We start from the raw sequence: 15,359 nt of genomic DNA on the forward strand, positions 1-15,359 counted from the left end.
ATTAGTTTTACCGGGTTTAAGTTCAATTTTATTAATTAAATCAATTAATTCAGATTCAAAAGGTATTAATTTTACACAGATTGGTGCCGACTTTTTAGTCGGGAAAGGCAAAGATTTACTTATTGTACTTAATTTACTTGTGTTCAAATGAGCATCAGAATTATCAGTAACATGGTTTGTTTTTATACACAACTTTTGTTCGTAATAAAATGCACGCCATCTCATCTTTTGGATGAGGGCGTTTGTGTAATGAAACAATCTAACCTGATAAGTGTGCTTGTTCGCCAAAGGGATGTTTTTAAGGGAACCATCGAACTCAAGTACTTCAAATATGCTTTTTTTCTTAGGATTCAGCATTCCTCAGAGATCCTCCAATACAAAAGTACCAGGGAAAATTATAAGATGTAACGTTATAAGGCGTTAAATCCTGGAGATCCTGATAAGCTAAGCTTATCGGAATGTATATCACAGATGTTCTTGTGCTAAAACTTTATTCCGACTAACGGCGTTTCACTGCTCTCAAATAAATTTAAGAACAGATCTACGGAGTCTATAAAATGTTAACACACATTAGAAAAAAAGCAGAAAAAAGCATGTATAATTATGTATAGTGTTTATCTAGGTAGTAATTATAAATGGACTTTATGGTTTAAAAACAAAGTTTGGGATAAAAGCGTAAAATTATAAAATTGTCTACAAAAAAAACAAATTTAATAAAAGTAGGCACCAACCTCAAAAAGCTCTAAGAATAGGCAGGTTTTAAAAATGAAAATTAAATTGAGTTGTGCAGAAATGTTACGTCATAATAATTTTAACAAATTATTCAATAATTTATACAGCTTGAAAACATGAAGTATTAAACTTGCAAGAATATATAAGTTTTGTGAAATAAATTAGTACATAAATAGACAGAGTTATTTAAAGTAGAATCGTCGGTTATGGGGACAGATATTCGATAAATCTTGCCGCTTATTCAGAAGTAGGTCTTTATCTTCTGCTGCAATTACTGCTCTTTCTGTATTGCAAGTTGGGCAAATTCTACTTACTCCGTTGGATGTATGTTTTATCTTTGAAACAATACTCCACTCCATGTTTGGCCTTTTGCCGTACCTGTGAAAAAAACTCCAGACATAATCCGATAAACGCGTGCTTTGTTTTTTATTTATATTTTTAAAAGTATGTTTATGATTAGCATATCTATCCTTGAAACTACCTGCTGTACTTCCGATATAAATTTTATCTGGGCCCTTACTTTCAACTTTAACTTTATAAATTACATTTTTAATTAAGCAATTACCTTTTAATGGGCAGTTATCTTTATTTAATTTACGGCAATTACATGTTTTAGGCATATTACTTAACTTATTACTATTAGTGTTAGTTGGTTTTGAATATTTATTTATAGTTTTATTGTTATGCATTTTACTTATACTTTTAGCGCTATTATCGCTTACTTGTTCTAAGTTTTCTTTTATCATTTTAGAAATACTTCTAGTTATACGTTGATTATTATAATCTACACTATTGTTAGTACTATTGATATCGATATTTTCATTATCATTAATATTAAAGTTATCATTATAGCTTATATCTTTAATGTTTAAAGTTTTAATATGTTTTACATTATTGTTACCATAATTAAAATTTTTACTATTAGGATTATTATTATTATTACTGTTATTAAAATTATTATTATTATTATTATTATTATTATTACTGTTATTATTAATTTGATTAGTATAATTAGAAATATTGTTCATATCTACGTTATTACTAACTTTATTACTAGAGTTATTATTTGTATTAGCTTTGATATGTCTATTTTTAAAATTTGAAATTACTGTTTTGTTGTGCGATTGTATTAAAGTTTTAACATTACTCATGCAACTATAAGAAATTTTAACTGTCTTTCTATTAAAAATTTTGTTATAAAAGTGGCTATCGGGGAAGTGTTTATCGACTAGCTTTAAAAATTCTTTACCTAAGTTTATATTAACTGAAGAGCAATATGGAGGATTATACCACATTATATGTCGGTTACGCGGTTTTTTGCGTTTTTTATCTACATCTAATTTTTCATACTTTAATTTACATTTAAAACCTCGATTTTTTAATTCATTTTCGTACGGTGCTTTTATTTCGTTAAATATCTTTTCGTTCGAAGAGAGGGTACTTAGACGTTTTTGTGTCATTACCGGGAGGCATTTTTTTACATGGTAAGGGTGGTCAGAATTAATATTGATAAAGTTTAATAAAGAATTCGGTTTACGGTACGGACGGTAAGTATTATTAGATAAATTTAAAGTAACATCTAAAAAATTCGTTATTTGCGCTCCTATTTCTAAAGTTATTTTAAAACCGATATCAGACATCAATCTAAACGTTGACTTTTTAATTTTTTCGTAAACAAGAGGTTTTGAAAGATCAATAACACCGAGTCCATCATCTCTATACAACCCACAATTATCAAAAATACTTTTGAGTTTATCTAGGATGTATAAGCCTACAAGATCGCATACCTCCGCTCCATGAAAACTACCCATTGGTATATCAAAAAAACTATCGGTATCATTTTTCTTCCATACATCATCACCCGAAAAAAGCAAAGAGTCGCACGAATGGAATATAATGTCTGTATCAGATTTATTAAAATTAGAAAATTGGGATGCATAATCTAGTGCGTTAATTAAGTGCGCTTTCGTAATAGACTAGATTATGCATCCCAATTTTCTAATTTTAATAAATCTGATACAGACATTATATTCCATTCGTGCGACTCTTTGCTTTTTTCGGGTGATGATGTATGGAAGAAAAATGATACCGATAGTTTTTTTGATATACCAATGGGTAGTTTTCATGGAGCGGAGGTATGCGATCTTGTAGGCTTATACATCCTAGATAAACTCAAAAGTATTTTTGATAATTGTGGGTTGTATAGAGATGATGGACTCGGTGTTATTGATCTTTCAAAACCTCTTGTTTACGAAAAAATTAAAAAGTCAACGTTTAGATTGATGTCTGATATCGGTTTTAAAATAACTTTAGAAATAGGAGCGCAAATAACGAATTTTTTAGATGTTACTTTAAATTTATCTAATAATACTTACCGTCCGTACCGTAAACCGAATTCTTTATTAAACTTTATCAATATTAATTCTGACCACCCTTACCATGTAAAAAAATGCCTCCCGGTAATGACACAAAAACGTCTAAGTACCCTCTCTTCGAACGAAAAGATATTTAACGAAATAAAAGCACCGTACGAAAATGAATTAAAAAATCGAGGTTTTAAATGTAAATTAAAGTATGAAAAATTAGATGTAGATAAAAAACGCAAAAAACCGCGTAACCGACATATAATGTGGTATAATCCTCCATATTGCTCTTCAGTTAATATAAACTTAGGTAAAGAATTTTTAAAGCTAGTCGATAAACACTTCCCCGATAGCCACTTTTATAACAAAATTTTTAATAGAAAGACAGTTAAAATTTCTTATAGTTGCATGAGTAATGTTAAAACTTTAATACAATCGCACAACAAAACAGTAATTTCAAATTTTAAAAATAGACATATCAAAGCTAATACAAATAATAACTCTAGTAATAAAGTTAGTAATAACGTAGATATGAACAATATTTCTAATTATACTAATCAAATTAATAATAACAGTAATAATAATAATAATAATAATAATAATAATTTTAATAACAGTAATAATAATAATAATCCTAATAGTAAAAATTTTAATTATGGTAACAATAATGTAAAACATATTAAAACTTTAAACATTAAAGATATAAGCTATAATGATAACTTTAATATTAATGATAATGAAAATATCGATATCAATAGTACTAACAATAGTGTAGATTATAATAATCAACGTATAACTAGAAGTATTTCTAAAATGATAAAAGAAAACTTAGAACAAGTAAGCGATAATAGCGCTAAAAGTATAAGTAAAATGCATAACAATAAAACTATAAATAAATATTCAAAACCAACTAACACTAATAGTAATAAGTTAAGTAATATGCCTAAAACATGTAATTGCCGTAAATTAAATAAAGATAACTGCCCATTAAAAGGTAATTGCTTAATTAAAAATGTAATTTATAAAGTTAAAGTTGAAAGTAAGGGCCCAGATAAAATTTATATCGGAAGTACAGCAGGTAGTTTCAAGGATAGATATGCTAATCATAAACATACTTTTAAAAATATAAATAAAAAACAAAGCACGCGTTTATCGGATTATGTCTGGAGTTTTTTTCACAGGTACGGCAAAAAGCCAAACATGGAGTGGAGTATTGTTTCAAAGATAAAACATACATCCAACGGAGTAAGTAGAATTTGCCCAACTTGCAATACAGAAAGAGCAGTAATTGCAGCAGAAGATAAAGACCTACTTCTGAATAAGCGGCAAGATTTATCGAATATCTGTCCCCATAACCGACGATTCTACTTTAAATAACTCTGTCTATTTATGTACTAATTTATTTCACAAAACTTATATATTCTTGCAAGTTTAATACTTCATGTTTTCAAGCTGTATAAATTATTGAATAATTTGTTAAAATTATTATGACGTAACATTTCTGCACAACTCAATTTAATTTTCATTTTTAAAACCTGCCTATTCTTAGAGCTTTTTGAGGTTGGTGCCTACTTTTATTAAATTTGTTTTTTTTGTAGACAATTTTATAATTTTACGCTTTTATCCCAAACTTTGTTTTTAAACCATAAAGTCCATTTATAATTACTACCTAGATAAACACTATACATAATTATACATGCTTTTTTCTGCTTTTTTTCTAATGTGTGTTAACATTTTATAGACTCCGTAGATCTGTTCTTAAATTTATTTGAGAGCAGTGAAACGCCGTTAGTCGGAATAAAGTTTTAGCACAAGAACATCTGTGATATACATTCCGATAAGCTTAGCTTATCAGGATCTCCAGGATTTAACGCCTTATAACGTTACATCTTATAATTTTCCCTGGTACTTTTGTATTGGAGGATCTCTGAGGAATGCTGAATCCTAAGAAAAAAAGCATATTTGAAGTACTTGAGTTCGATGGTTCCCTTAAAAACATCCCTTTGGCGAACAAGCACACTTATCAGGTTAGATTGTTTCATTACACAAACGCCCTCATCCAAAAGATGAGATGGCGTGCATTTTATTACGAACAAAAGTTGTGTATAAAAACAAACCATGTTACTGATAATTCTGATGCTCATTTGAACACAAGTAAATTAAGTACAATAAGTAAATCTTTGCCTTTCCCGACTAAAAAGTCGGCACCAATCTGTGTAAAATTAATACCTTTTGAATCTGAATTAATTGATTTAATTAATAAAATTGAACTTAAACCCGGTAAAACTAATAACTTTCAATATAATTTACGTAACAAGATCAATTCTATAAAAAAGTCTAATAAACTTGTTATTTTTGCAGACAAAACTAATAATTTGTATAAAATCAGTCCAAAAAATTATGATAAGTTACTTTTAGATAATATCACAAAAAACTATAAAAAATGTACCAATAATCCGGCTGATACGATAGACTCCCGTGCACAAGAACTTTTAAATGAAAATAATATTACTGGTAAACGTATACCTAAGTTAGAAAGATCGCAAGCATATATAACAGTAAAGGATCATAAAGATAATTTTCCTGCAACAGTCAAGTGCAGACTAATAAGTAAAAGTAAAACGCATATTGGTAAAATATCTAAACAAATTTTAACTAGTATAATTAAAGACGTAAGAACAGCCACTAGTCTAATCCAATGGAAAAACACTGGTGAACTATTACAATGGTTTAATAATATTAACAATAAAAGTAGTAAGCGTTTTATTAGCTTTGATATCGTCGAATTTTACCCGTCTATTACGAAAGCGCACTTAATTAACGCACTAGATTATGCATCCCAATTTTCTAATTTTAATAAATCTGATACAGACATTATATTCCATTCGTGCGACTCTTTGCTTTTTTCGGGTGATGATGTATGGAAGAAAAATGATACCGATAGTTTTTTTGATATACCAATGGGTAGTTTTCATGGAGCGGAGGTATGCGATCTTGTAGGCTTATACATCCTAGATAAACTCAAAAGTATTTTTGATAATTGTGGGTTGTATAGAGATGATGGACTCGGTGTTATTGATCTTTCAAAACCTCTTGTTTACGAAAAAATTAAAAAGTCAACGTTTAGATTGATGTCTGATATCGGTTTTAAAATAACTTTAGAAATAGGAGCGCAAATAACGAATTTTTTAGATGTTACTTTAAATTTATCTAATAATACTTACCGTCCGTACCGTAAACCGAATTCTTTATTAAACTTTATCAATATTAATTCTGACCACCCTTACCATGTAAAAAAATGCCTCCCGGTAATGACACAAAAACGTCTAAGTACCCTCTCTTCGAACGAAAAGATATTTAACGAAATAAAAGCACCGTACGAAAATGAATTAAAAAATCGAGGTTTTAAATGTAAATTAAAGTATGAAAAATTAGATGTAGATAAAAAACGCAAAAAACCGCGTAACCGACATATAATGTGGTATAATCCTCCATATTGCTCTTCAGTTAATATAAACTTAGGTAAAGAATTTTTAAAGCTAGTCGATAAACACTTCCCCGATAGCCACTTTTATAACAAAATTTTTAATAGAAAGACAGTTAAAATTTCTTATATTTGCATGAGTAATGTTAAAACTTTAATACAATCGCACAACAAAACAGTAATTTCAAATTTTAAAAATAGACATATCAAAGCTAATACAAATAATAACTCTAGTAATAAAGTTAGTAATAACGTAGATATGAACAATATTTCTAATTATACTAATCAAATTAATAATAACAGTAATAATAATAATAATAATAATAATAATAATTTTAATAACAGTAATAATAATAATAATCCTAATAGTAAAAATTTTAATTATGGTAACAATAATGTAAAACATATTAAAACTTTAAACATTAAAGATATAAGCTATAATGATAACTTTAATATTAATGATAATGAAAATATCGATATCAATAGTACTAACAATAGTGTAGATTATAATAATCAACGTATAACTAGAAGTATTTCTAAAATGATAAAAGAAAACTTAGAACAAGTAAGCGATAATAGCGCTAAAAGTATAAGTAAAATGCATAACAATAAAACTATAAATAAATATTCAAAACCAACTAACACTAATAGTAATAAGTTAAGTAATATGCCTAAAACATGTAATTGCCGTAAATTAAATAAAGATAACTGCCCATTAAAAGGTAATTGCTTAATTAAAAATGTAATTTATAAAGTTAAAGTTGAAAGTAAGGGCCCAGATAAAATTTATATCGGAAGTACAGCAGGTAGTTTCAAGGATAGATATGCTAATCATAAACATACTTTTAAAAATATAAATAAAAAACAAAGCACGCGTTTATCGGATTATGTCTGGAGTTTTTTTCACAGGTACGGCAAAAGGCCAAACATGGAGTGGAGTATTGTTTCAAAGATAAAACATACATCCAACGGAGTAAGTAGAATTTGCCCAACTTGCAATACAGAAAGAGCAGTAATTGCAGCAGAAGATAAAGACCTACTTCTGAATAAGCGGCAAGATTTATCGAATATCTGTCCCCATAACCGACGATTCTACTTTAAATAACTCTGTCTATTTATGTACTAATTTATTTCACAAAACTTATATATTCTTGCAAGTTTAATACTTCATGTTTTCAAGCTGTATAAATTATTGAATAATTTGTTAAAATTATTATGACGTAACATTTCTGCACAACTCAATTTAATTTTCATTTTTAAAACCTGCCTATTCTTAGAGCTTTTTGAGGTTGGTGCCTACTTTTATTAAATTTGTTTTTTTTGTAGACAATTTTATAATTTTACGCTTTTATCCCAAACTTTGTTTTTAAACCATAAAGTCCATTTATAATTACTACCTAGATAAACACTATACATAATTATACATGCTTTTTTCTGCTTTTTTTCTAATGTGTGTTAACATTTTATAGACTCCGTAGATCTGTTCTTAAATTTATTTGAGAGCAGTGAAACGCCGTTAGTCGGAATAAAGTTTTAGCACAAGAACATCTGTGATATACATTCCGATAAGCTTAGCTTATCAGGATCTCCAGGATTTAACGCCTTATAACGTTACATCTTATAGTTAATTTTTAGAACATTTCAGCTTATAATTTACAACTCTTATTTGTGGACAAAGCATGCACAAAAAAAAATTAATTTTATATATTGTAAATATAAACTAAAGTATTTCTCTAAAAATGTTGTTTCTTACTTTTATTGAATAATAAAGATGTTAAAACATTTAAGTCTAATGTACCTTGTAGAACTTATGTATTTAGCTTAATGAAAAATTTATACAAAACAAAAATAGTTAATAAATAATAATGTTGAATAAAAGATTAAGTTAAAAATGAATGTTATTTTATATTTAAAACTTTTTTTTTTCTGTTTTATTTTTAAACTTTAAGCTTAAAATAACTTAAGAAAAACTTTATTTTTTGTTTAAAAAAAAATTAAGGTAGTATGTAAAATTATTATTATAAACTGTTTTAGTTTTACAATTAAGTTGTTAAAATTGTTTTAGTACATTGTTAATTGAAACTTAAGTAATTAAACACTATAGTGAGTTTATGATAACAAAAGTAATAAAGATTGACTTATGAAACTTTATTCAATGTAAAGCATAAGAGAAGAAAATTATTTATATTTTGATAATTTAGCTTTCTAATTACTATAGAGATTAAACAGCTGTAATTAGTGGTTTTCAAATTATACCATGCCTGGTCGAAACTCTTCCTTACAGTTTAATTAATAATAATATTTTATTATGTGGCTTTAAAAAAAAATCAAAAATTGTAGCTTTTATCATATCACAGATTAATCTTAATTTTACTCAGAGTTTAACTAAACTTGAAAATAGTAAGATATATATTTTTAAAATCTTTTATTAGCTGTTTGACTTTTCACCTTTTCAGTTTGTCTTATTTTTTGACAGGGTCGATGAGCTGTGCAAAAGCTCGCTGGAAGCAGTGGAGCGTGGAGAAACTAGTTTCGTCCAATCACGATTCACGAAGCAGTGGCAGTCATGGTTGACTAACTGCGAGGACTGGTGCTTGTCCCGCAGTCTCTGGTGGGGTCACCAAATTCCCGCCTACAAAGTTACTGACAACGATACGTTTGTTATTTTTTAACTCGACTTTTTATGAAAATGATTTCTACATTTTTTCCCTTACAACGTTAAAATTTTGATTGTTTTTAACATATCTAGGCAAATATTTTTTTTGATTAATAAATTTTTATTAGATTTTTAATTTTAGTGGTGATTCTAAATGGCTTGTTGCTTGCAATGAAGAAGAAGCTTTAAAGAAAAACGATTTTAAAAATTTCACCATTGAACAAGAAACTGATGTTTTAGATACGTGGTTCTCTTCTGCCTTATATCCCTTTGTCGCCATGGGATGGCCTAAAAACTCCTCGAAATTAGAAAGGTATTTGTTTATTTATGTGCTTTTCAGGCACAGGCAGTAAAGCTTCGTATCAACAAAGTTTTACTGCGTTTTATTGTTCCGGGTGCTATGTATATTTTTTAGTTTGTACCTTTGCATAAAAATAAGTGAAACATTAATAAGTCAGTAGTTTTTGTTATTAATATTATAAACAAAGATTGTTTTGCTCTTTCTTAATATATTTTTATAACTTAATTATTTACTATCATTATTTTTTAATTTTTCTAAGGTACTACCCCTTAAATGTGATGGAAACGGGTCATGACTTGATTTTTTTCTGGGTTGCTAGAATGATGATGCTCGGTACTAGATTGATTGGAAAAGTTTAATTTTACTTGTAGACCTAATTTATCATAAGCTTTTATTAAAAATTATAAATTGTTTTTAATGCAAAGAGTTTGCTTGTACGTTCATATACCTTAATGAAGTATAAATAAATGACTAAATAAAAATTTTTTGAAAAGGCTCCATTCGCGCAAGTATTGTTCCACCCGATGGTCTGTGACGATTATGGGAGGAAAATGAGCAAATCACTGGGAAATGTTGTTGATCCTATGCAAGTAATCACTGGATCCTCTCATCAGGTATACATAAAACTATACAACTAGCATTAATTACTTTAAGCTATCAATTTTAAACTTAGCATGATCAAAGTTGTTTTTAAATTTCTTAAAACTACTCTCTACTTTTTTAAAATAAATTTATAACAAAGTTTCATTTAAAAAAGATTTTTAATAAAAAAATATTTCAGCGAGTTATCTTTTACAATTATTAGAATTTAACAAACGTTGTAGCAACGAATGGACGCCATCACAGATATGTGTTTGAGTGAGGACGAAATGAACCTGGCCATGATGCAGATGAAAGATTTGGAACACCCGCCCATGGGTGCTGACGCTCTCAGAATGAGCTTGTGCTTGCATTCACTAAACGTTGGTTAAACATACTTTTTTTTTAAGTTTAATAATCATTGTTTTCTTTCAGTTAACTGTTCTCAACTTTTTTGAATAGTTTGTTGAAATTCACAATTTATTTACAACAGAAAGACAGCGTAAACTTCTCTTTGAAAGATTGTGAAAGAGAAAGGAAATTTCTGAACAAACTTTTTCAATCGTTCAACTTGGTTATTAAGTCTACTGAAGATGTCTCAAAGATAAAAGAAATAGTTAGTTTGTCAAAATATAAAGTAATGTTTATTACTACTTACGTTTTTTATTTATTTAGCGTTTATTAAACAACTTTTTCCAGAAAGTATTTTTTAGTTCTGAAACGAGCGCTTAAAAATGATTTTAATATCAAAATATAGGCGAATTCTGTGAATTATGAGCAGAAATTGATTGGGAATTTTCAACCTATGGATAAGTGGATTAATTTCAAATTGTTAGAAACAATTAAAGAATGTAACAAGAATATTAAAAACCACCAATACTCTGTTTATTTGTCTACATTACAGCATTTTTGGAAAAACTATTTCTGCGATTGGTACTTGGTTAGTTTATGACATGTTTTCAATTTAAATACTTTTTTAAACGCTTGTTTTGGTGCAAGTTTTATGACTGCTTTTTATTATTAACTCGAAAATAAACTGTCTTTATTATAATCAGGGTTGTCACTTTACCTGGAAAAATTTAAACTTGAGAAATTTTGATAAACATCTGGAAAAACCTAGAGTTTTGAACAAAAATAACTAAAAAAACCTAGAAAAACCTTGAATTTTCACAATTTTCACATGTTCGGTAGTAAAATTTCAATTTGACTAAAAAAATCTATCATTATCATTATATTATTATTTGTAATTATCATAAAAAAATTATTCAAAAATATATTCAAATTAGCTTTACAGTATCTTTTCAATGTTTTTATACTATTTAAAACAGTTTCTTACCTTAAATTAAACTTTAAACTTAAAATAGAATATGAAATAAAAAATTTGTACTTTTAAAAACCTAGAAGAAATTTGGAAAACCTGGAAAAACTTTTGGAAAAAATGAGTGGCAACCCTGTAGAATGTTTTGTATATTTTTGTGGAAGAGCTGATTTTATAAAAAATAGCTTTACCTTTAGTATATTCTAAAAAAATAAATCACTAGTTTATGAATACATAACTTAATTTAAGATAAAATACAAATTTCAAAAATTTGAATATAGCTAAATTAGAACAAGCAATATTTTTTTTAGTAACAACAATTGTTGTGTTACGTATGAAATTAAATTAGTGATCTACCGAATCTGGCTAGATCCAGTTTTTTTTGTCAAAATCCAGATCCGACCGGATTCGGCGAATCAATTTTTTTACAAAAAGCAAGCGTCTTATTTAGATCAAAACATCTACATTTTAAATAATAATCGCACTAAATTTGTAACAAAAATTTTGCTGTAAAGACACAAGTTAATCATCAAGCATAAACAAACCAACAGTGTTAGATACTTCTACAAATTTTACCTGAGGAATACCATAGTTTTTCAATTATCTACAATTTTTTTCTTTGTTTCAGAAGTTACAAAAATGTTTGATGTAATTTCCAAATGTAAATAACAACTTGTATGTTATTGAGATATGTTTTTCCTGACAATTAAATAAAATTATGTAAATTTTAATGCATGGTTATTTTATTTTTTTTTCATGACACCCCAACATTTGTTTTTTATTAACTTTATTGTTTGAAATATTGATGTAACTTTTCATTTCTAAATCAATTAATCTTTGTATAGTTTTGGCAACTTTTCTAATATGTGAATCAGATGTGATAGCCTTGTAAACATAAAGAGAATACATAAAGATCTGTTCAAAATAGTCTATCGCTCTATTTTTGTAAATTTTCATAAAAAAATTACTTGTCTAAGAATTAAAATATAAAAACATAGTCATGAAATTAGCAATACAAATTGCTCTCAGTCTAGTTTATATCATAACTCTGAATTTCTGTTCCAACATTAAAATAAAAATTTGTATTAAGTGTGATTTTTTTAAATTTAATCGTGGGCCACAGTGTGTCAAAGTAGCGCTGAACTTTAAATTGAGAATGAAGTTTTATACAAATCAATGTTTGTAAATATTAAAAAAAAATAGTAATATGATATACAACATGGTCTATAAAGTTCTTCGAACTAAAAATAAAATTTCTTTTAATACAAAACTTAACAGATTTAAATAGAAGCTTATAAAACTGTTTTGGTTTGTTTTTTTTTATGTATAGAAAATACGTTAATTTTAAGCTCTATAATGAGTAGTGAAGTTTAACTTATAATTTCTAGCTTTAAAAAGTATGTGCAAAACATCTAAAATGTTTTATTTTTTAGTTAATATTTTCAAATGTGTTATCAATTCGGTTATCTGTACACAGTAAGTGCTTAAATATTTCTTCACAGATTTGAGTTTAAAGTTTAAAAAATTGGAATGATTTTTCAAATTACACAGACCACTAAGATTTATTCCTAATATGCCCCCAACAAAATATTTTTTTTTAATAAATTGAAATAAATAATGAGTCTAAAGACTTTTATGATAAAAATCTAAAAATTAAATTTTTCACACCAAAAGTTTAAATTACTTAAGAGACATTCTCATTCTTGGTAAACTTCTTTTTTTTTTTCAAACAAACAAAACAGCAAATTGTTTGAAATTTACTGATAGCAAAGTTATTTCTAAAGTACTTTAAATTTTAAATGGGCAAAACCAACAATGTTGATATTTAATCATATGAATCTTTTGATTGACTATTTATTTGGTGAAAGTTTTCATCAACCACAAAACAATCTGACTGTGTCCTGGTCCAATTTTAGTAGTATAATATATTTATAAGACTTATCCTGATAAACCTAGCCAATCGACTAGAAAAGAATCCTCAGTCATACTAAAGGTAATAGAAGAATACAAAAACTATAAGTAAAGTTTACTTAGTATTTTTAGCTTTGAAAACCTCTAATTATTTTAATCCGGTTTCAGCTGGAGTTTGATTTAGAAAAAAAGTTGGGTACGTTAGACCACCAATAAAAATGTTAACGACTGTCTCAAGTTTCTTAACTCTAAAAGTATATAAAACGCAACTAATCAAACTAACAGCAAGAGTGCAAGGGCAGACTCCGCCACGAGACAGTCGGCGACAGAACCTATTACCGCGCTGACGACCACACGATGGCAGCATTGCAGTGGAACGTCGCCAAGGTGACGGAAACGTTCCTGAGGCTTCTCCACCCGGTGGCGCCGTTTGTGACAGAAGAGTTGTGGCAGCGCCTCCCCCAAGACCTCGTTTCCATGTTTTATGAAGAAGTTCCTGAGAGCGTGATGATTGCGCCTTATCCAACTGGTGATGATGTACGTTTAATTTTACACTTTGAAGTGTTTTTGTTAAGTTTACTTTAAGTTTTCTGAAAGGATGCTTACAATTTTTTTCTACTGAGTGACCAAAATTTTGTTTCTTTCTAATAAATAAATTCATAGATTCTTTCTTTAAAAATTTACAGATTTAAATTTGATTTCAAAATACTTTTGATACGGTTAGACTTGCAGTTAAAACAGCAAGCATTGGACAAAATTATTTATACTACCAAAAGTTGATTACCAGTTCATCAAACTTTTTTTATGTTCAGATTTATCGTGTATATGATTTGTTTTTTGATAACAAGATTTTCATAAAAAAAAAATACTTTATTAAATAAATATTTACAAAAAAAGAACTAGTTATACATTTATAGCTTCAATGCCAACTAGCCAGTATTGAAGACAAAGAAATGAAATCGGTTGATGATTTTATGAGATTTATCGATGGATACCGAAAAGTTACAAATATGTTCTCAAATAGGATTGAAAAAATAGCTTTTCATGTAAAAAGCGCTGAGGAGTATTCCAATTTTAAAAATCATTTGGAAGTTATTAAAGTTTACATGTCACGTTCTTTGCTTAGTTTCGAATTGTTGGTATCAAACTCGGATTTAAACGGGATTAAGTCGAACTACATCAGTAGCACACTCGATGAAAGTTTGACGATATACTGGTTACCTAAGGTAAGTCAAGTAGTTCTATAGCTACATTGTAAGTTGCTTTATTTTATATGGTAATATAGTTTGTGAAGTATAACATGTTTTAAAAGTTCACTCTAAATACTTTTTCGAATTTAAAACTTTAAAAGCGATTGATAAAAATTTGAGCTTTTATTTCTAGTAAAGCACAAGTACTTTGAATACCTAGTCCTTAATGGATAATTTCTTTACAACAATTTATAGTCAAATAATCAGTTTCAATTAATTAAGATCTTATTCCGATAAAATAACTTAGAACTTTGTTAAATATTATTAGTCAATTTTCGTAGTTACTAACAATAATTTTTTTGTTGTGTGAATACTATATAAAATTATGTTAGTTTTTTATTTTTTGTTTTCTAGACGACGTAATGTTTATATCATGTTTTACAAAATAGCTGTGTAAAAACGTCTACCGAAATAATATTACGTACCTAACAAACTATAATAACTATTGTAAAGTGTGTTGACTACGGTTGACATTTTATTCGTGTTAAAATCTTAAATAGTTTTACTTTGTTCTTTAGATAAACTTTATGACTGTTTTGCCTTTTGAAAAAAAGTTCAGCTTAAAACAGATTTTAAAATTATTAATGAACAGATTTTCAATTTATTACAAAAAAAAAAGACTTAGTAAAATAAAATTAAACTGTTATTTGCTGCATATTGATAGTTTAGTCACGTAATAACTAAAAATAGTGTTTTGCCTTTTACAACTTTTCTGATACCAATTGCTGTCAAATTTTGATAACATTGAAATTTAAAAGCTTCTAA

At 27.5% G+C, this 15,359-nt stretch overlaps 1 protein-coding gene across 1 annotated transcript in view; it reads left to right on the forward strand.

Moving 5' to 3' along the window:
• The window catches only part of LOC145840170 (valine--tRNA ligase-like), a 34,914-nt gene that overhangs the window by 12,312 nt on the left and 7,243 nt on the right, over window positions 1-15,359 (forward strand). The window contains exons 10-18 of the mRNA XM_082947322.1: window positions 9,056-9,235; window positions 9,378-9,548; window positions 9,796-9,889; window positions 10,031-10,150; window positions 10,361-10,498; window positions 10,609-10,731; window positions 10,873-11,055; window positions 13,630-13,881; window positions 14,262-14,570. Coding sequence (XP_082803448.1) covers window positions 9,056-9,235; window positions 9,378-9,548; window positions 9,796-9,889; window positions 10,031-10,150; window positions 10,361-10,498; window positions 10,609-10,731; window positions 10,873-11,055; window positions 13,630-13,881; window positions 14,262-14,570 — 1,570 coding nt within the window. The remainder of the gene's footprint in view (window positions 1-9,055; window positions 9,236-9,377; window positions 9,549-9,795; window positions 9,890-10,030; window positions 10,151-10,360; window positions 10,499-10,608; window positions 10,732-10,872; window positions 11,056-13,629; window positions 13,882-14,261; window positions 14,571-15,359) is intronic.

Source organism: Thalia democratica, chromosome 7 (genome assembly GCF_965202585.1).
Source record: "Thalia democratica chromosome 7, ktThaDemo2.hap1.1, whole genome shotgun sequence".
Classification (NCBI taxonomy): Eukaryota; Metazoa; Chordata; class Thaliacea; order Salpida; family Salpidae; genus Thalia; species Thalia democratica.